The 22,352-nt window shown below is 42.1% G+C and overlaps 1 protein-coding gene across 1 annotated transcript in view; it reads left to right on the plus strand.

The window, feature by feature from the left end:
* The window catches only part of quob (quattro b), a 102,179-nt gene extending 90,107 nt beyond the window's left edge, over positions 1 to 12,072 (plus strand). Inside the window, exons 19-24 of the mRNA XM_061985707.2 lie at positions 7,655 to 7,832; positions 7,916 to 8,032; positions 9,049 to 9,300; positions 9,386 to 9,606; positions 10,684 to 10,730; positions 10,798 to 12,072. Coding sequence (XP_061841691.1) covers positions 7,655 to 7,832; positions 7,916 to 8,032; positions 9,049 to 9,300; positions 9,386 to 9,606; positions 10,684 to 10,716 — 801 coding nt within the window. The 3' untranslated portion in view covers positions 10,717 to 10,730; positions 10,798 to 12,072. The remainder of the gene's footprint in view (positions 1 to 7,654; positions 7,833 to 7,915; positions 8,033 to 9,048; positions 9,301 to 9,385; positions 9,607 to 10,683; positions 10,731 to 10,797) is intronic.
* The last annotated feature ends 10,280 nt before the right edge of the window (positions 12,073 to 22,352 follow it).

Genomic DNA, 22,352 nt, shown 5'->3' on the forward strand with positions numbered 1-22,352 from the left:
TCACCGCACGTCACTGTTTTCAAGGTAGCCTTAGCCAGAAGGACAAGCTTCTGTCATGATCTGTGGTCTAGATCATGTTTTGTGTAGTTATGTTCTGTTAGTTTTGGACTCCTTAGTTCCTGTGTGTGCATCTCCCTGAGTTTGTTTTGGTTGCCATGGTTGCTAATTATGTTCACCTGTCTCTGATTAGTGTTTGGCCGCTCACCTGCTACCCGAGCACTAATCAGAGGCATTATTTAAGCCTGCCTTTGCCAGTCAGTCGGCCTGGCGTCATTGTTTGTTTCATGCAATGCCTCTGTTCTTTCTGCTCGTTCCATGCCTTGACAAGTAAGTTTTTGTTTGTTCCTGCTACTGTTAGTAAGTTTTTCTCATCCATAGTTTATGCTAAGTTTTAGTTTAGCTTCGAGTGCGATCAGGCACGTTATTCTGTCGGTTTGCTTTCTGTTTTGTACTCCTTTGATTTTGTTAAGAATAAATCATGTTTTTACCTGCACGCCATGTCCGGAGTAGTCCGTCTGCATTTCTGGGAGAACGACCCCGCAGCAAGCTGCGACCCCCCCATCGTGCCAGCTTCATTCAGAGCAGAGGAAACCTCTGGTTGATGCCATGTTTCTGTGAGACACATGAAGTCAACCTGTTTATCAATTATGTGATCTTTAATGAAGGAGGATTTGTTATTGAGAGATTGTGTATTCAAAAGTTCAATTTTGACTTTTGTTGAGGTGGTGACTTTCTGCAGGGGCCGGAGCAGGCTGCAATCCACTCCACGTTTTCTGTCCTGCTTGGTGTGTGAAGGTCTCGTGGCGCTTCCCGTGCTGTCATGCTGTGGTCTTGTGACGTTTCCAGTGCTACTAATGACAGGAGCGACAGCGCTCTGATGACGTGTCAGATGTGCGACAGGGGACCAGATGGATGGAATACACTGATCAAACTGTTGGTGGTAGACAAACTTTTTCTGACAACTTCTGTGTATATATCGGGGCCGACGCAGAAGTCCGAGTTCATTGATGATGGGGATTTTATATCCAGGAGTGATTGTGGAGTTGAGTCGGAGGAGTTTGGAGATGGAATATCTGAACGTCATGCTGTCCAAGGGAGGATGTTGCCTAGCTAGCTGGGCTAGCCAAAAAGTGTTAATGAGCCAAAAAGTTCAATGAGAAGGCAGCGGTCCCAGCAGCAAGGGCTAACCGCAAAATACCTCTCAAGGCAATGTCTATGTCCAAAATCAGAGAGGATCGGCTTGCAGCGGTGGAAGGGGAATAGCTCTCCGTCAACGGTGGTTTGATGGACGAGCAGGATCCCCGGAGAGGCGAAGTTGACAGCTGGAGGTAGCGGGTAGCAGGTAGGTGTCGATATAAAAAGTGGCTGATCGCAAGATCAGAAAAGTAGAATAAAAAACTATAAATCGCGAGTGGAGAAGCGGTGAACAAACAGCGCCAGCGTCCTCTCCCAAGCGGTGTCAATCAATCAATCAATCCAAATACAAATCTTTATATATGTAGAAAGGGTGGTCCCAAAGAGGGAGGTATTTTTCTCATGTGTCAAGAAGGTAACAAATACAAGAATGTGTGCGTGTGTACATGTTTGCGTGTGTGTGTTCTTGTATTTCTGCCCTTCTTGAGACATGAAGAAGGAAAAGTATCTTCCATATGAGGAGGTGTGAACAAGTGATGACATAAATCATGGTCCCAATAACATTGCATTTAATAAACAATGTCTCATTTTTCACCCCTGCTGGTCAAAATGAGGGTGGTCCCAAAAAGGAGGTTTTTTTCCAAAATTGACTGTGTGTCGGTTTTAACCCTCTAAGACCCACAGTGATATATTTACAACATTTTTATTTTATTTAAAAAAGGGTTAACATTAACATAGTCATTGGGGTCTATTGTTCAGTCTAACAATGACTTTACATTCGAAATTTGTATTTAAGGACCGCCCACAGGCTATAGAATCTCACACAACTTAAAAATCTTCGCAGAGTGACAACCCTTTTCTTTACTGGACCAAATTGATCAAATCAATGTAAATAGAATGCATCTAATATTTTTTACTGTGATCTTTATAATGTCTAGAACATGTACCTATGTTATTATTGTGAAATACCGCCAAAAAATATGATTTACGGTAGATGATGTTTTATATTGGTTGTATATGTACAACCATGGGTCAATGTGGTAGCAAATAATCCCTTGTGACTAGTTTACCTCCCAGGATACTGTATCGTCTAAATAGATATGTTTTGTCAGGAATCTACAATATATTTTAATTTACACACACTTATTCCTTCTGTCTTTGCACATTTGCACTTTAATATTGCAAACTAAAAGTTAAAAAAAACATTTAGTTAGGCAGAAGGCTAAACTAAACTATGCATATTTGAAGACATTGAGCCCCAGCTGGCCACATCTTCCAAGCCCCATGCCAAGCACCGTGACAGATATCGCTGGCAGAAAAAAGATTTCACCAGCCCCAATACAGACTTTTCTGGTCCACCTCTGACTGAAGACGTTACCACACTACGCACACCACAGGAATACTTCCGTCAGTTTGTGTCCACAGACATGATTCAGTCTCTGGCATCACAGAAGAATGAATACAGCCATCAAACAAAGGGGACACCTCTAAACACCAGTGCAAAGGAAATGGAGAAGATGATGGGCATGTATTTGAAGATGGGCCTCGTACAGATGCCAGGAAGTCGCATGTACCCCCCTGTTGCTGATGTGATGTCCCGCAACAGATTCCAGGCTCTGTTGACATCCTTACATCTAGTCAACAACTTTACAGTGTCTGAGACGGAGAAGAAGGATAAACTCTAGAAAATCAGACCATGGCTTGATTCATTCAGAGAGAAGTGCCTGAAGGTGGTCCCAGAAGAGCACAACTCAGTGGATGAGATGATGATTGCTTTCAAAGGAAGATACAGCAGCATCAAACAATACATGCGGGCCAAACCACACCCATGGGGCTTCAAGGTATGGGTGAGAACTGAACTGGCATGATGTGTGACTTTGATGTCTACCAAGGGAGCAACAATGGAGTCCGAGCCAAATCTGAACTTGGCTTGTCAGGTGATGTTGTGATGAAGCTTGCTTCAACTCTGCCGACGGGCCAAAACTACAAGATCTATGCAGACAACTACTTCACATCAGTCCCACTGATCGAGAAGCTTCTTGGGCTTGGCATCCATTATGTGGGTACAGCAAGGCAAGTCCGCATCCCCAAATGCAACCTTGAAGATGACAAGAGCTTGAAGAAGAAAGGGAGAGGAACCTTCGACCACAGAGTGGAGGCGAACCACAACATCTCTGCTGCCTGACTCCTCTACAAGCGCGACTGCCAAGCTCTCAAGGAGAAACCTGAGCTTAACCTGCGAAGGTTCCAAGCACAGATGGCATCCGCTCTCATTCTGGTGGACACAGTCACTCCAAAGAGAGGACGACCTTCAGGCAATGGCAGCCCAGTCACAAGCAGCCCGGTCACTGACAAGAGACCATCCTCGGCTCCAACCAGCACCCCATACAAGAAATAGTGTGGACACCTGCCACTGGATGTACACCATGATCAGATTGGGCATTTACCCAAGAAGACAACGAGAGGCCGCTGCAGGCATTGCCCTACTGGGTACACCAACACACAATGCCACAAGTGTGAAGTGTGTCTCTGCTTCTCGGACAGCAAGAACTGTTTCCTGGACTTTCACTGCAAGTGAACATAGTCAGCACATGCATGCTGGTTGCCAGAAGAACAACGCAGAACTTGATCACACCAACAGTGTTGTACACATGACACATTACCAAAATCATACGCAAAGCCAACTTGTATATACAGCATAGACCACCCTAGAAGGTCCTGAAAATGTGTGTTTTTCATTGATTCAAATAAAATTGACTGTTCATAAAAATGAGTAATGTTGTTATTATAATTATTATTTTACAGTGTTCTGAGTCAAGGTGATGAGCAATAAGCATTCAAATGAACCCTTAGTTGTTTGACTGAATTGAAAACATGTGGAACATGTTGTTCAGAAAATGAATACAAATGGCTTATGGAAAATTTTGCTACCCTTTACACCCAACGTTGTATCGTTACAACGGTTCCATAAAACCTTATCAAAATATGAAAAATTTGCCAACACTTCATTTTAATTCCCAAATGCCCCCTACAACACCATCTGACAGGTTGAATATTTTTTTATTCATGTATTTCTATGTCCGGGTCTTACAGGGTTAAAGGGGAACATTATCACCAGACTTATGTAAGCGTCAATATTTACCTTGATGTTGCAGAAAAAAGACCATATTTTCTTTTTAACCGATTTCCGAACTCCAAATGGGTGAATTTTGGCAAATTAAACGCCTTTCTAATATTCGCTCTCGGAGCGATGACGTCACAATGTGACGTCGCATCAGGAAGCAATCCGCCAGGTTCTCAAACACTGAGTCAAATCAGCTCTGTTATTTTCTGTTTTTTCGACTGTTTTCCGTACCTTGGAGACATCATGCCTCGTCGGTGTGTTGTTGGAGGGTGTAACAACACGAACAGGCACGGATTCAAGTTGCACCAGTGGCCCAAAGATGCGAAAGTGGCAAGAAATTGGACGTTTGTTCTGCACACTTTACCGACGAAAGCTATGCTACGACAGAGATGGCAAGAATGTGTGGATATCATGCGACACTCAAAGCAGATGCATTTCCAACGATAAAGTCAAAGAAATCTGCCGCCAGACCCCCATTGAATCTGCCGGAGTGTGTGAGCAATTCAGGGACAAAGGTCCTCGGTAGCACGGCAAGCAATGGCGGCAGTTTGTTCCCGCAGACGAGCGAGCTAAACCCCCTGGATGTCTTGGCTCACATCGTCCCGAAGATGATCAAGAGAAGAATATCGACCCTAGCTTCCCTGGCCTGCTGACATGAGGGTATGTCTACAGAATAAATTAATTGATGAAAATTGGGCTGTCTGCACTCTCAAAGTGCATGTTGTTGCCAAATGTATTTCATATGCTGTAAACCTAGTTCATAGTTGTTAGTTTCCTTTAATGCCAAACAAACACATACCAATCGTTGGTTAGAAGGCGATCGCCGAATTCGTCCTCGCTTTCTCCCGTGTCGCTGGCTGTCGTGTCGTTTTCGTCGGTTTCGCTTGCATACGGTTCAAACCGATATGGCTCAATAGCTTCAGTTTCTTCTTCAATTTCGTTTTCGCTACCTGCCTCCACACTACAACCATCCGTTTCAATACATTTGTAATCTGTTGAATCGCTTTAGCCGCTGAAATCCGAGTCTGAATTCGAGCTAATGTCGCTATAGCTTGCTGTTCCTTCCGCCATGTTTGTTTGTGTTGGCTTCACAATGTGACGTCACAGGAAAATGGACGGGTGGTTAAAATCAGGCACTTTGAAGCTTTTTTTAGGGATATTGTGTGATGGGTAAAATTTTGAAAAAAACTTCGAAAAATATAATAAGCCACTGGGAACTGATTTTTAATGGTTTTAACAATTCTGAAATTGTGATAATGTTTCCCTTTAAAAGTGCTACCCCTCTGGTCAACATTTGTAATAACAAGTGTGTGTAAGAAATGGAAATGCGCTCCATTTGGTCAAAATTTATTTAGAAAATAAAATAAATATGTATATAGAGACATACTGTAATAACTTTAAGTAAAAGATGAAAATCAAAAACCAATTACAAAGAAAAAATAACTAAAAGCTTACCTTTTTTATATTTGCATAGTATGTACAGTATATAATACTAATGTTGTAAATACACATCTTTATTTAAGCGCTCCCCCTCTGGTCAACATATGTAATAACAAGTGTGTGTAAGAAATTGAAATGTGGCCCTTTTGGCAAAAATGTATTAAAAAAAATACAATAAATATGTATATAGAGACATACTTTAATAACTTGAAATAAATAATGAAAATTAAAAACCAATTACAAACAATAAATTCAACAACAACAAAAATTAACTAAAAGTTTACCTTTTTTATATTTATATTTGCATAGTATGTATATATTAATAATGTTGTAAATACACATCTTTGTATATCTAGAAAGGCTGGTCCTAAAGAGGAAGGCATTTTTCTCAGGTCTCAAGAAGGTAACAAAAACAAGAATGTGTGTGTGTGTGTGTGTGTGTGTGTGTGTGTGTGTGTGTGTGTGTGTGTGTGTGTGTGTGTGTGCGTGTGTGTGTGTGTGCCGCAATAACACAACTTTTACTCAACTTGTGCATGTTGGACATGACTCATGTCCTATAACACCGTGTCCCTCATGTTTCCTGCACCATCACCAAAGACTCCGTCTTTCAGTCACAACTCGGAAAAGGGTGTAGTGCCATCTCCGGGTTGGGGAGGAGACCCTGCCCCAAGTGGAGGAGTTCAAGTACCTCAGAGTCTTGCTCACGAGTGGGGGAAGAGTGGATCGTGAGATCGACAGGTGGATCGGTGCGGCGTCTTCAGTAATGCAAACGCTGTATTGATCCGTTGTGGTGAAGAAGGAGCTGAGTCAGAAAGCAAAGCTCTCAATTTACCGCTCGATCTACGTTCCCATCCTCACCTATGGTCATGAGCTTTGGGTTATGACCGAAAGGACAAGATCACGGGTACAAGCGGCCCAAATGAGTTTCCTGCGCCGTGTGGTGGGTCTCCGTTAGGGTGAGAAGCTCAGTCATCCGGGAGTATCTCAAAGTAAAGCCTCTGCTCCTCCACATGGAAAGGAGCATCTGTTCAGGATGCTACCCGAACGCCTCCCTAGGGAGGTGTTTAGGGCACGTCCGACCGGTAGGAGGCCACGGGGAAGACCCAGGACACGTAGAGAAGACTATGTCTCCCGGCTGGCCTGGGAACGCCTCGGGATCCCCCGGGAGGGGCTGGACCAAGTGGCTGGGGAGTGGCTCAAGCTGTGTATGTATATTTAAACATTGAATAAAGTCCAACACTAATAAGGTAATAACAATATCCCACTAATCTATACAGCAGATATCTAATCAATACTAGGATTCGCCTGAGCGGCTGGACAGGACAGATTAATTTTCTTTCATTCCTATTTCATACCTGTGCTGTCCAGACTGTGGATGCAGCCCCCGGGCCGTAGTTTGGGGACCCCTGCTGGAGACTGTCCCTAGTTGTATCTTGGTTTACAATGTGCAGCACTTTGTGAAACTGTTGTTAAATTGAGCTCCATAAATAAAGTTGGATTGGATACGCAGGTCCTGAGTAGTCCTGAGTTCAATCCTGGGCTCGGGATCTTTCTGTGTGGAGTTTGCATGTTCTCCCCGTGACTGCGTGGGTTCCCTCCGGGTACTCTGGCTTCCTCCCACCTCCAAAGACATGCACCTGGGGATTGGTTGATTGGCAACACTAAATTGGCCCTAGTGTGTGAATGTGAGTGTGAATGTTGTCTGTCTATCTGTGTTGGCCCTGTGATGAGGTGGCGACTTGTACAGAGTGTACACCGCCTTCTGCCTGAATTCAGCTGAGATAAGCTCCAGAGACCCCAAAAGGGACAAGCGGTAGAAAATGGATGGATGGATGGATGTTTGATTACATTCATATTTAACAGCTGTTAATGGGAGGACTGGTGCGCCATCTGTGAACGCATCACTGCAGTTTGAAGACATATTGCCTAACAATTGCCTTGTTTGCTTGTACTCAGACATCAGACGTCGGCATGACCCAGAACACCGGGGTCACCGGCCTGTGTTTTGAGATCTGGTTCCGGAAACGTAAAACCCAAGACACATACACGCTGCAAGCAGCCAGTCGGGAGGCCAAGGAAGCTTGGACCAAGGACCTGGAGCGGATCCTCTGGGATCAAGCGCTACACAACCGAGGTGCGGACAACTAAACACGCGGTACACACTGGCATGCAGTGTCGGTGCAACTTTGTCACTTTCACTTTCACTTTTGCATGTAGAGGTGCGCATGCAAGAGCGCGTGTTCTTGGGGATTGGAAGTAAGCCCTTCAAAGACATCCAGCCCAGCGATGCAGCCATCAGTGACAGAGCGGTCCACTGTGGTCTGATAGGAAGAGGTACCCTAACACTCAGTCCTTTACCGAGTCTGCACTCTTCTAGGTTTTTAAGATAATAAGAAGATAATGTACCTCCAAAAAAGGGGAGCCAGCAGAGGTTGGTTTTATGACCGGAAGTCCGGGGTGGGGGGGGGGGTTATGATTCCCCACGAAGTAAGCGTGGCTTCCACGGAACTCTAAAAAAGGGCGTCCAGCGTGGCCTTGATTTATGACCCCAGGTAGTGGGCATGGCCTAAACCGTAAACAGGAAGTATACGTCATATCCGGCCGCCATTTTCAATCAATCAATCAAAGTTTACTTATATAGCCCTAAATCACGAGTGCCTCAAAGGGCTGCATAAGCCACAACGACATCCTCGGCTCTGATCCCCCCCCGGGGCGACCGATGCAATGGACGTCGAGTAGATCTAGCATAATAGTGTTAGAGTCCAGTCCATAGTGGATCTAACATAAAAGTGTGAGAGTCCAGTCCACAGTGGATCTAACATAATAGTGTGAGAGTCCAGTCCATAGTGGAACTTACATAAAAGTGTGAGAGTCCAGTCCACAGTGGATCGAGCATAATATTGTGAGAGTCCAGTCCATAGTGGATCTAACATAATAGTGTGAGAGTCCAGTCCATAGTGGGGCCAGCAGGAGATAATCTTGACTGGAGACAGCGCACAGACGTCCCCAACTGATGCACAGATGAGTGGTCCACCCTGGGTCCCGACTTTGGACAGCTAGTGCATTATCTTTAATTTTGTCGTTTTTTAAACTCTCCGCCATCTTGGTTGTAGTCCATAAATCATTATTATTTATGACTCCTACAGGTTGATATGGGTATTACAACTTGTAGTTTTAGGCGTGTAGATTGGAGTCCAAGATTTGACTAATGGACTACAACCAAGATGGCGGACAGCTTGAAAAACTACAAGTTGTAATACCCTTTGTTTGAAGTTCCATGTTTTTAGACTTTATGGAGTGTTTTAAAGGCACAGGATGTGATACTTCTTGCTCATGTGTTGTCTCCATAGAAAACAAAGTTCTGTCCTATGCTGGACCATATGGACCACACAATGGGCTTCCAGGTGCACGACCAAAGTCTGCCGGTTCAGGCAGTACTTCGTCCTCCTCTTCTTCCGGAAGAGGTTCACTGTCCCCTACGGCATATCTTTGTGTGCCAAAGCGGAGGGTGCTATCGAATAGCTTCGAGGGCTACATATCGCCACCTGGGGTTCTAGAGGAGGATGACGTGGACCATGAGAGTGGGAGTCACAACATAATGTGTAATTTACACAAATCCAATGATTCCACGGACGGTTGTGTCAGTCAAGGTTATCACGCGCTGACCAAGGTCTTGTCTCCCCGCAGTGGACAGCTCTGAGTCATCGGGAGAAAGTGTCAGCGGCCTGAGCAGTTCTGCCCACAGCTTCCGCTCGGTTCTTGAAAGGGAAGCGGAGGAAGTGTCTCCAGTTTGTGCCACCGCCATCGCCCATCGGACGGAGCCTGGTGGACCCCCTGAGAAGAACCAACCAGTAGTTGCCGTTCAGGACGAGCCACAAAACAAGGCCAAGGACCTGCCCTGTGACAAGGTGCGGCATCTTTTAACCAGTTGGTCACAGCGGTACCTACATTTTGATCCCCAAAGTTCGGGAGAAGACCGAATCAGACAAAAACCAAAAGCATTTTTTTTCAATAAGAAATTATGTAAATCCAATTAATCCACTTTTGTTTGGCTAATTTTGTAGTCGTACACAGAAAACTTAATCACCAATATGTTGGAATCTTCGTTTGGGCACACCAGTTTTAGTTTTGGTCTACATTTTGTTGGCGTTGTTGGTCTGAAACACAGGATGCAGAGACGAAGCCCTTTTATTAGGGAATTCTTTATTAGGTTAAAGTTAAAGTACCAGTGATTGTCACACACACACTAGGTGTGGTGAAATTTGTCCTCTGCATTTGACCCATCCCCTTGTTCACCCCCTGGGAGGTGAGGGGAGCAGTGGGCAGCAGCGCCGGCTGCGCCCGGGAATCATTTTTGGTGGTTTAACCCCCAATTCCAACCCTTGATGCTGAGTATCAAGCAGGCAGGTAATGGGTCCCATTTTTATATCTTTAGTATGACTTGGCCGGGGTTTTAACTCACGACCTACCGATCTCAGGGGGACACTCTAACCACAAGGCCAATGAGTAAGTTCGCGCCCCGCCTCTTGCCAGCCAAATCAGTGCCGTTGTGTCCATGGGCAAGACACTTCACCCTTGCCCCCGGTGCCGCTCACACTGGTATAAATATATATAAATAAATATACATTTACTGGTGGTGGCTTCCCCTGTAGCTCAGTGACATTTAACGGAGAGTAACTTGTAGCTTAGCTTACTACATTTTCCAAGTAGTTTGCCCATCACTGGCCAAACGATAACTGAGATAATGTACGACAAGATTTTAGCGAAACTTTTTCGACAAACACCATATGAGGTGATCAGTGGGACATGGAGGTACCACTCTGTCACTATTTCACTTCACACCTTCCTCCCAGCAAGATGCTACCATTAGCTAATTATGTTGGATGAAACAGAACAAATTGTCACCTTTTTTCACTTATTTACTGGATGTTCTCGCTGTCTGTTGCGTAAATGTTCGTGGTCATGACGTATTTTTTGTTTTGCAGAACCCAAATGTCGGAAAGTCCACTGAGGTCTGAACAACCACTTAAAGGTACAGAGTTACTATGAACTATGACCGTTGTCAGTGTGATTGATTTATATGTCTCTTCTTCACGCAGAGAAAAGCAGAAGGAAGTCCATTTGATAGCGGCAAAAACTGCAAACGATCCCACTTTGTTGATAATGTACACTATATTGCCAAAAGTATTTGGCCATCCATCCAAACGATGAGAATCGGGTGCCCTAATCACTTGGGCCGGTGTATAAAATCAAGCACTTAGGCATGGAGACTGTTTCTACAAACATTTGTGAAAGAATGGGCCACTCTCAGTGATTTCCAGCGTGGAACTGTCACAGGATGCCACCTGTGCAACAGATCCAGTCGTGAAATTTCCTTGGTCCTAAATATTTTAAAGTCAACTTTATTATAAGAAAAGTGAAGAGTTTGGGAACAACAGCAACTCAGCCACCAAGTGGTAGGCCACGTAAACTGCCAGAGAGGGGTCAGCAGATGCTGAAGTGCATAGTGCAAAGACTTTCTGTTGCTACAGAGCTCCAAACTTCATGTGACCTTCCAATTAGCCCACGTACAGTACGCAGAGAGCTTCATAGAATGGGTTTCCATGGCCGAGCAGATGAATCTAAGCCATGCATCACCAAGTAAAATGCAAAGCGTGGGATGCAGTGGTGTAGAGCAGTGGAGACGCCTTCTCTGGAGTGATGAGTCACGCTTTTCCATCTGGCAATCTGATGGACCAGTCTGGGTTTGGAGGTTGCCAGGAGAACGCTTCATTTCGGACTGCATTGTGCCGAGTGTGAAATTTGGTGGAGGAGGAATTATGGTGTGGGGTTGGTTTTTCAGGAGTTGGGCTTGGCCGCTTAGTTCCAGTGAAAGGAACTTCGAATGCTCCAGGATACCAAAAACATTTTGGACAATTCGATGAGATGGCACTTCAAGATCATAAGTGAGTAAAGGCAGGTGGCCACATACTTTTGGCAATATAGTGCAGATCTCTCTTGTAATCTCACCTGTAACGCTCATTTTTTTACAAGATATGGATCTGACACACCCTTGTATAGATACAGTAAAATTAACAATAGTTAAGTTTACTCTTTATTGCTTATGCAAGAATACAGAAGACATTTGAAAAATAATACTAACCACTAGCTAATTAACAGTAAGTGGTACTACTATTACGAATACATATTGTATTGTTATTGCTTTGTGTACAAATGTATATCCAGCTCACCTATGTCTTTACAACACTAAAATGTTACTTATAAGTATTGATTTCTATTTGGCACAGCTGTTTGCAATGATGACCTTTACTTGACCTTGTATTTTTATTCGCACATCGTATTTTTTTTAAATAATAAATCAACTTACAAATGAAAGAATAGTTTTTTTTCTATTTACGTTTGTCACCATCAGACCACTTTGCTGTTTTCATTGACATAAATGTGTTGCATCTTTAGTGTAAATAGATTGTTTTGTGGACTATGGGTGTAGTATGCACACATGGGGCTAATTATTCTTAATGCATTTTTATTTTTGTACTTGTCTTAATCTTTTTGTATGTGTTTTTCACTTTTTTCCACTTTTCTTTAAAAGCCTAACCAGGGACGAGGGTTGCAAATTAGCCTGTTGCAAATTAATGAATTGGCCTCTGAATTTAAATATTTAAAAAGAAATGTACGTAAAGAGTAAAAAAAAAAAATATGTGGATTTTACAGAAAAAAACTGGCAGCTTAGTTGCAGACAAAAGTATTGGGACTTCTACACTGGCCAAAAGTATTGGGACACTTAGGACTACAACTTGACAAAAGTATTGGGACACTTAGGACTAAAACTGGACAATAGTATTGGGACACTTAGGACTAGCACCTGCCAAATACGCGGGCCTGACCAATGCTGCTTGTTTATTATTATCTTTTTACAACATATTACTGGAAATAGAAATACAGTACCGCTGTTTAATTTGATTTTTGCAACTCAGCTGCCAGTTTTTTACCATAATAAAATGAGATACCATAAAAACATCAACCGTGGATTTTACAGTTACAACAAAAATAACAAATTGACAGCTCAGTCGACAGAATTTTACTGTAATAAACCAAACATTGGTAGTTTTATTTATAACTTACAGTAATATGCTATAAAAAACAGCCCTAATTTTGACAGTAAAATCTATTGGTCACTTTTATAGTCTACAATTTGATGGATAACTTGCTTCAAAATTAAAAGTTAAGCAGATCTTTAAGTATTTCTTGGGATTTTAAACAAAAAAGTTAGATAACATAATATTTGTTGCAATATTGGACACTATTTTTTTCCCTGTCAAACTACAAAAAAAACCTAATACCTTTAGTAAGATAGTAAAAAATAAAATACAAGGTATTTTATTGATACATATTATTTCCAGGCTTTTGCAGGCCATATAATATGACGTGGAGGGCCAGATCCGGCCCCTGGGCCTTGAGTTTGACACCTGTGATCTAACCATTTCAGTTAGCAAGACAGTGTGTGAGACTCGCCAAAGTTACATACATACAGTGAAGGGAAAAGCTGTATAAAAGGAAGGAAACCTACTTTAAAAGACTTATTGGTGTATTAATGTTTGATCATTTATAAAAAAGGTTTGAGTATTCTTCTCCATTTTCGTTCATTATGAAGACAGCAAGGGCACCTTCAATTGATTTTGACTCACTCCTTATTTTTCATGTGGTTACAAATTCAACACAATTGCTCACTAAAAGGTTGCCAGGTTTGCACATGGCTTGTTGGTTGTCGTACAGCCAAACATCACACCTGACAACCGTGTCCCAATATCACATGGGCTGGAAAAATTTGCAATAAGGCGCTTTTGATAGCCTTCCACAAGCTTCTGGTTGAATTTTGGAACACTCCTCTTGACAAAATTGTTTGCAGTTCAGCTAAATTTGTTGGTTTTGTGACATGGACTTGTTTCTTCAGCATTGTCCACAAGTTTAAGTCAGGACTTTGGGAAGGCCGTTCTAAAACCTTCATTCTAGCCTGATTTAGCCATTCCTTTACCACTTTTGACGTGTGTTTGGGGTCATTGTCCTGTTGGAACACCCAACTGCACCCAAGACCCAATCTCCGGGCTGATGATTTTAGCTTGTCCTGAAGAATTTTGAGACAATCCTCCTTTTTCATTGTCCTATTTACTCTCTGTAAAGCACCAGTTCCATTGGCAGCAAAACAGGCCCAGAGCATAATACTACCACCACCATGCTTGACGGTGTTCCTGGGATTAAAGGCCTCACCTTTTCTCCTCCAAACATATAGCTGGGTATTGTGCTGTGTATAAAGCGTCTTATTGCAGTGAAACTTGCTAAGGGACATGTAAGCAAATATTAACATTGCTGTATGTATACTTTTGACCCAGCAGATTTGCTCACATTTTCAGTAGACCCATAATAAATTCATAAAAGAAGCAAACTTCATGAATGTTTTTTGTGACCAACAAGTATGTGCTCCAATCACTCAATTACAAAAAAATCAGAGTTGTAGAAATTATTGGAAACTCAAGCCACCCATGACATTATGTTCTTTACAAGTGTATGTAATCTTTTGATCATGACTGTATATTGAGATATATATATATATATATATATATATATATATATATATATATATATATATATATATATATGTGTGTATACATATCTCCCACCCAACGCCATTGCCAGTGCTTCACCTCACGTGGTATGGCGGACAACGAAGCAGCGCCCATAGTGGCTGGCAGCTTCGAACCGGAATCCTGCCCCCTCCCCTCCTGTTGCAAGTCTTGTGGCTTCTGTGCAAAATGTTTACGTGTGCTTATCGACTATCAAGTTTTTTTCTCGGCCCCAGTCTGTCTCTGAGCCCAGTCTGAGATCGACTTTTTTTTTACTCATCCTACCCCAGCGTCTGTCTGCTTTCCCACCTTTTACGAGGTGTCGTAAATGGCGACCCATAACCCTTCCTGTTCTGTCTCCCTGTACAATATTGGTCTAATCTTGAACGGGTTTTTGGTGTAAATGAAATATTGTTGCACTCGTGCAATGACAATAAAGAGCATACCATACCAAACATGGAGGGAAATTAGTGTTTCCATGGTGATAGCCAGCACCTTATTTAGTGGAAGTGCTTATAGTAAATGCAATTTTATAGTTTGCACACTATGTTTAACACTGGATCTTAGTAGATTAGGCCCAAAATGTTTCAGAATACAACCTTTAATTGACAAAAATCAGTCTCATTCACTACCAACCAAATTGTTATATATTTTGTATGAAATACACAACAGCACAAATCATACACCTTCAAAATAAATCATGCTGACATACTTCCAGTGCTATGTTTATTTACACTACAATATAAGACGTAATATTACCTTCATCACTAATCCTCCCCTCGAAATTTTTTTCTTCCCTTTATTGATGTGGAAGTGAACCTTGGTGATGGATGCTGCAGGAAGCAGCCAAGCCTGCCTTGGCCGAAGCCTGCAGTCGTTTCCACTTGGCGGCTTTGGAAAGAAGCCCGGCTTTGCTTTCAGAGCAGATCACTGAATCCACTCGTGTGATGTCATGCTGAGAGTGGAGCCAAAACTCACGATCTGTTACTACAAGTCTGTCCGCAAACAATCCGGCGGCTCATTTCTCAATATTTATCATTGGAAGTTCATCATCGTCTTCATTGTTGGTGTGTGTGTGTGTGTGTGTGTGTGTGTGTGTGCGTGTGTGTGTGTGTGTGTGTGTGTGTGTGTGTGTGTGTGTGTGTGCTTGTATTTCTACCCTTCTTGAGACATGAAGAAGGAAAAGTATCTTAACATATGAGGAGGTGTGAACAAGTGATGACATAAATCATGGTCCCAATAACATTGCAGCTAATAGACAATGTCTCATTTGCACCCCTGCTGGTCAAAATTAGGGTGGTCCAAAAAGGAGGGTTTTTTTTTCAAATTGACTTTGTGTCGGTTTTAAAAGTGTTCCCCCCCTGGTCAACATATGAAATAACGAGTGTGTGTAAAAATGTGAAGTGCTCCCCCTCTGGTCAACATATGAAATAACAAGTGTGTGTAAAAATGTGAAGTGCTATCCATCTGGTCAACATATGAAATAACAAGTGTGTGTAAAAATGTGAAGTGCTCCCCCTCGGGTCAACATATGAAATAACGAGTGTGTGTAAAAATGTGAAGTGCTCCCCCTCTATGAAATAACGTGTGTGTGTAAAATTGTGAAGATCTCCCCCTCTGGTCAACATATGAAATAACAAGTTTGTGTAAAAATGTGAAGTGATCCCCCTCTGGTCAACATATGAAATAACAAGTGTGCGTAAAAATGTGAAGCGCTCCCCCTCTGGTCAACATATGAAATAACAAGTGTGTGTAAAAATGTGAGGTGCTCCCCCTCTGGTCAACATATGAAATAACAAGTGTGTGTAAAAATTGAAATGTGCCCCCTTTGGCCAAAATTAATACAACAAATAAGATAAAAGGTATATAGAGACATACTGTAATAACTTGAAGTAAATAATGAAAATTAAAAAACAATTACAAACAAAAAAATAACTAAAAGCTTACCTTTTTTATATTTGCATAGTATGTATATATTACTAATTTTGTAAATACAAATCTTTATATATCTAGAAAAGGTGGTCCTAAAGAGATAGGCATTTTTCACAGGTCTCAAGAAGGTAGAAAATACAAGAGTGAGTGTGCGTGTTCGTATGTGTGTATGTTCTTGTATTTTACCCTTCTTGAGACATCTACAAGTCAAAGTACATTCCATATAAAGACCGGTGAACAAGTTAGTACCGAAATCATGGTCCCAATACAGAAAACCATTGCATCTAATAGAGAGCCAAATACTAGAGTCCGTGAACATTGCTCCAAAGTCAGGATTTTTTGTTGATTTAATGTGCATAAAAAAGTAAACATTGACAGGTGCAAAGGCAGCAATATATGATAAAACAAGCTGAAGAAGGACTTCCCTATTCATCCCCGAAAAAACCCGCCAGGTGAACAGCTGATTTTACGACTCCCGGTGCTGACATAAGACAACCCATATGTGACCATAGGATGAACAAATACACAACAATACTAAGACTATAGTGGCCATTAACAGTTAGCTTCTAGAGCTGTGTTTCACAAAGTGCGGCACAGGGGCCATCTGTGGTCCGTGACTCATTTGTCATCGGCCTTAAGCACATTACAAAAAACAAAAAAATAGAGATCTCATTTGCACCCCTGGTGGTGAAATCTATCAAAATGAGGGTGGTCCCAAAAAGGAGGGATTTTTCAAATTGACTCTTGCATCGATTTTAAAAGTGCTCCCCCTCTGGCCAACATATGTAATAACAAGAGTGTGTAAGAAATTGAAATGCGCCCACTTTGGCCAAAGTTAATTTAAAAAAATGTTTTTATATAAAGACATACTGTAATAACTTGAAGTAAATAATGAAGATTGAAAACCAATTACAAACAAAACACTCCCCCAAAAATGTTTTACCAAAAGCTTACCTTTTTAATATTTGCATAGTATGTATATATTATCAATGTTGTAAATACACATCTTTATATATCTAGAAAGGCTGGTCCTAAAGAGGGAGACATTTTTCCTCAGGTCTCAAGAAGGTAACAAATACAAGAGTGCGTGCGTGTTAAAAACATAGTATCAATCATAGTCACACACACACTAAGTTTGGCTAAATTATTCTCTGCATTTGACCCATCACCCTTGATCACCCCCTGGGAGGTGAGGGGAGCAGTGAGCAACAGCAGTGGCCGCGCGCAGGAATCATTTTTTGATGATTTAACCCCCAATTCCAACCCTTGATGCTGAGTGCCAAGCAGGGAGTTAATAGGTCCCATTTTTATAGTCTTTGGTATGACTCGACCTCACGACCTATTGATCTCAGGGCGGACACTCTAACTACTAGGCCACTGAGCAGGTGTGTGTGTGTGTGTGTGTGAGAGCGTGCGTGCGTGCGCCGCTTGTACAATTCCAAATAATTTCCCGACATGACCCATTCTTTGCTGACTTTTGAGTTGCTTAGAAAGGGCCAGCAGGTTGAAAAATGAAAAAAGTACAACCTTTCAACTGCTGTACTTGAATACTTGAAATATAGCTTTGACCTTTGATGATCACATTACAAAGACTAGTCCAAGGGTGTCCAGTTCCAGGCTTCATTACTTTTATGAACCACTTATTACAGGACTCCATGGAATTTCTTTCCCATCTCTCTATTTGAAGGACCGGAACACCCAAGAACAGAACACAATACGCCATTTCTGCTAAAACTGCCCACTCACTGTCACTTTTCTTAATGCTGCACACGAGCTGCTTGACCACCGCACCAGTTAAGTCACAAAGATGAAAATTGGATATATGTGTAACCCTCCTTTAGCTTTTTAGCCAGTGAGTTGTTTACTTCACCTATAAATCTTGGTTACGGTTTAAACTATTTTTTAAGTTAAAGGAATCTATTTTGTTAGAACATGTTCCATACAATAAGATGATATAATTCATTGCAAAGCAAAAAAAAAAACATTTATTGCCAAACTTAACTAAAAAAAGGTAGCACTGTTGCAGCAATGCATTATGGGTCCACACAACTGTCACATCACTCCCTGACAACCTTAAAAGCTAGTGCTGGACACCGGGTTGACGGCACATGCCTTTAGCTCGGTACCTAGCATGCTTCTCTCTCACGTCAGTTCGAATCTAAAATGATCATAAATCTAAATGATTATGTTGTGAACCCTCTCGAGCCCTGGGGGTCTCAGGGAGTGGTCTCCTTCCTGGTGCCCAGAGTCAGGATCAAACATGGTGAAACTAAGTTTGCGTTTCGTGCTCCTAAAATCTGGAATAGTCTTCCAGAAGATGTGAGACGGGCCTCGACGTTGGCAATGTTCAAATTCAGCCTGAAAACACTTTTATTTAATTGTCCGTATGGCAACTGGAAGTATTTTATCGACACTAATTGATTGATTTTAATTGGAATTAATTCAGATTTTTTTTACGATAATATTTTCAGATTTTAATTTGAAATATGATTTTATATTTTTATTTTTGCCTTCTTTTAGTTTTCTGTAAAGCATTTTTAATTGCTTTACTTTAATTGATGAGCTCGGGCCCAGCGTAGCTGGCAGCGTTTCTGGGTGTTGTTGATAAATGGCTTTTGCTTTGCATAGTAGAGTTTTAACTTGCACTTACAGATGTAGCGACCAACTGTAGTTACTGACAGTGGTTTTCTGAAGTGCTCCTGAGCCCATGTGGTGATATCCTTTACACATTGATGTCGCTTTTTGATGCAGTACCGCCTGATTGATCCAAGGTCCGTAATATCATAGCTTACGTGCGTTGATTTCTCCAGATTCTCTGAACCTTTTGATGATATTATGGACCGTAGATGGTGAAATCTCTAAATTTCTGGCAATAGCTGGTTGAGAAAAGTTGTTCTTAAACAATTTGCTCAGGCAATTGTTGACAAAGTGGTGACCCTCACCCCATCCTTGTTTGTGAATGACTGAGCATTTCATGGAAGCTGCTTTTATACCCAATCATGGCACCCACCTGTTCCCAATTAGCCTGTTCACCTGTGGGATGTTCCAAATAAGTGTTTGATGAGCATTCCTCAACTTTCTCAGTCTTTTTTGCCACTCGTGCCAGCTTTTTTGAAACATGTTGCAGGCATCAAATTCCAAATGAGCTAATATTTGCAAAAAATTATGTTTTTCAGTTCCAACATGAACTATCTTGTCTTTGCAGTCTATTCAATTGAATATAAGTTGAAAAGGATTTGCAAATCATTGTATTCTGTTTTTATTGACCATTTACACAACGTGACAACTTCACTGGTTTTGGGTTTTGTACGTTAATTCTACATTCCATCAGCGTTTCAGTTGAGCTTTACCATTTGGGACATACACACGCAATTTCTACAGAAGTTGCTTCATGTAGTTTATAGTAAATGTTTTAGTGCTTCCTAGAACATCATGACATCATTATTGACTCAGCCAAACATGTCTGCCTTGTGCAACGGCACGCACAATGTCAGAAAGTCAACAAAACGCAATTAAAGTTAAAGTTCCAATGATAGTCACACACACACTTGGTGTGGTGAAATTTGTCTTCTGCATTTGAGCCATCCCCATGTTCACCCCCTGGGAGGTGAGGGGAGTAGTGAGCAGCAGCGCTCAGGAATCATTTGGTGATTTAACCCTCAATTCCAACCCTTAATGCTGAGTGCCAAGCAGCGAGGTAATGGGTCCGGTTTTTTATAGTCTTTGGTATGACTTGGCCGGGGTTTGAACTCACAACCTCCCAGTCTCAGGGCAGACACTCTAACCACAAGGTCACTGAGCTGGTGATTAAGGGTGGTATCCATATCGCATCGATACTAGTGTGATATGTTTCCATTATCTTTGCTCAGGACTAGGATTTTGTTGTGTTTTTCAGATTGTTACATTACTGTTTTTTTAATTTATTTTTTTTCATAAAATTTAACTCAATATTTGATTTTGTTGAGATTTTTTGCACTTTTGACTTGATCAAAAACGTCTATGTAATCAGAAATATTAATGTTATTGTTTTCTTCATATTTCTACAAGGCTTTATAATGTTAAATTAAATTAAATTAAATACTCCGAAGATAAGCGGTAGAAAATGGATGGATGGATATTTTTTGGTTTGTCTAAAATGTAAGAACATTTTTCATCAGTTTTTATGAGTCCCTTCTTCTGCCGTATATTTAATTATTTATTTTTGCAATCAGCCTGACCTAAGCCTTGATAATAATCTTTGTGTTTAACACATGTCTACATATCACTTGACCATACTTACCAACCCTCCAGAATTTTCCGGTAGACTTCAGAATTTCAGTGCCTCTCCCGAAAATCTCCCGGGACAACCATTCTCCCGAATTTCTCCCGATTTCCAGCCGGACTTAAGGCACGCCCCCTCCAGGTCCGTGCGGACCTGAGTGAGGACAGCCTGTCGTCACGTCCGCTCTTTACTTCATACTTCAGAACCGACTCCCACACTTGCCGTCAGGGTGCGCAATACAACGTAAACCGTTGGCCAACCAAAAAGTTACTTTTTGGTTGGCCAACGGTTTAAAAAGTAACAACAGAACACTACAGTGTTCTGTGGTTACTTTTTGGTTGGCCAACGGTTTACGTTGTATTCAGGGGCGGATTAAGAAATTTTGGCCCCCTGGGCCTGACATGGTCTTGGCCCCTCAACCCCGCGCGTGCACGCGCACACACACGCACGCACTATGCAAGAAATACTGTATACTGTGAACAGACATGCACACTGTACTGTACAGAAGAGTGCACATACTGCACACACACTATTAGGTATACCACACAGACAAGCACAGGTTTCACACAGACACAGGTAGGGGGAGGGGATAAATGGCCTAAAAATAAAAATTTTGGAAAATGATTACGCCCACTTCAGTGATGGTGCATTGGGTCATTTGAGAGATATTATGTATTGGAAGTTGGTACCTATCATGAAATAAACCCCCCACCCCACCCAAAAAACTAAATTGGACATGATTTTTGCCCCCTTTTCCTCCCTTCTATCATTAAAAATAAAATAATATCTTAGGAAAACACTTTGGCATAACGGCAGCTGTGCAGCAAATTGAGGCTCAAAGTCTGTATCTCTTTTGTGGGAAAGCTTGAAGAGGAGAAGGAGAAAGGTAAAATGATAACACATGCATCGGAGAGCACCACAAAGAAAGGTGTAGGCCAGTTCATGGTACAAGGGCTGCATGCAGGTCAAGTTAGCCCATTTCCTCTGCCTGTCTTACCCATTCACCGAGAGACCACTGAGGACATAGAAATGCAAGTGGATATGGGGTTCGAAATACTGGCGTCGGTCAGAGGAGTCAATGTGGAGGATGTTTATAAACTTGTAGATGCACATATGACTGACAGCACAGAGCACAACAAAGGCTTTTCAAAGCTGTTGGCAGAGATGAACAACTTGGAAAAACCAGCAGGGCAGATCTTTTGTGGCACCCACACTTCACTGGGCTTCAGCAGTGCCATGAATAAAGTGATGCGGTTGGCGGAGGCCGATATGAAGATGGAGCAAGTGCTACAGAGTTTCATGGTGGATCTGGATGTAGACAGCAAGAATGCTATAGTGGCTGGACAGGCACTGGACATGTCCTGAACTCAGTGTCAGACGTGGCTGCCGAATACTTGGATGAAGTGAAGCAGCTGACAGATCTCATGCTGCCCCATCTGAAGACTGTCCTGGCCAGGCAGAGGATGGACTATGGGATGGATGAGGAGACCTTCCCAATGGACCCTGTCAGTGAACAGGCTAGTAACATTGATGGCACCCCTGTGCACAACATTGGGATGGAGAGACAATGTGGTAAGGTGGACTACAGACTGAAGAAGTTGGGCACACTGAACGCAGTCAATAGGTCAATAATTTTACAGAAGAGCCAGGAGCTTCAGAGGTTTCAAGGCAGCAGCACAAGCAAAAAGAGAGGTTGAACTCAACTGGAGTAAACTCATGAAAGCAAAATTCGAGAGTTGGGCTGACGAGAAACAAGAGATGGCTCAAAGACAGGAGAAGAAGAGACTAGACATGCTGGACACACTGAAATCTTTTGGTGGCCCCTTCACGATAGTGGGGA

Source organism: Nerophis lumbriciformis, linkage group LG23 (genome assembly GCF_033978685.3).
Source record: "Nerophis lumbriciformis linkage group LG23, RoL_Nlum_v2.1, whole genome shotgun sequence".
NCBI lineage: Eukaryota > Metazoa > Chordata > Actinopteri > Syngnathiformes > Syngnathidae > Nerophis > Nerophis lumbriciformis.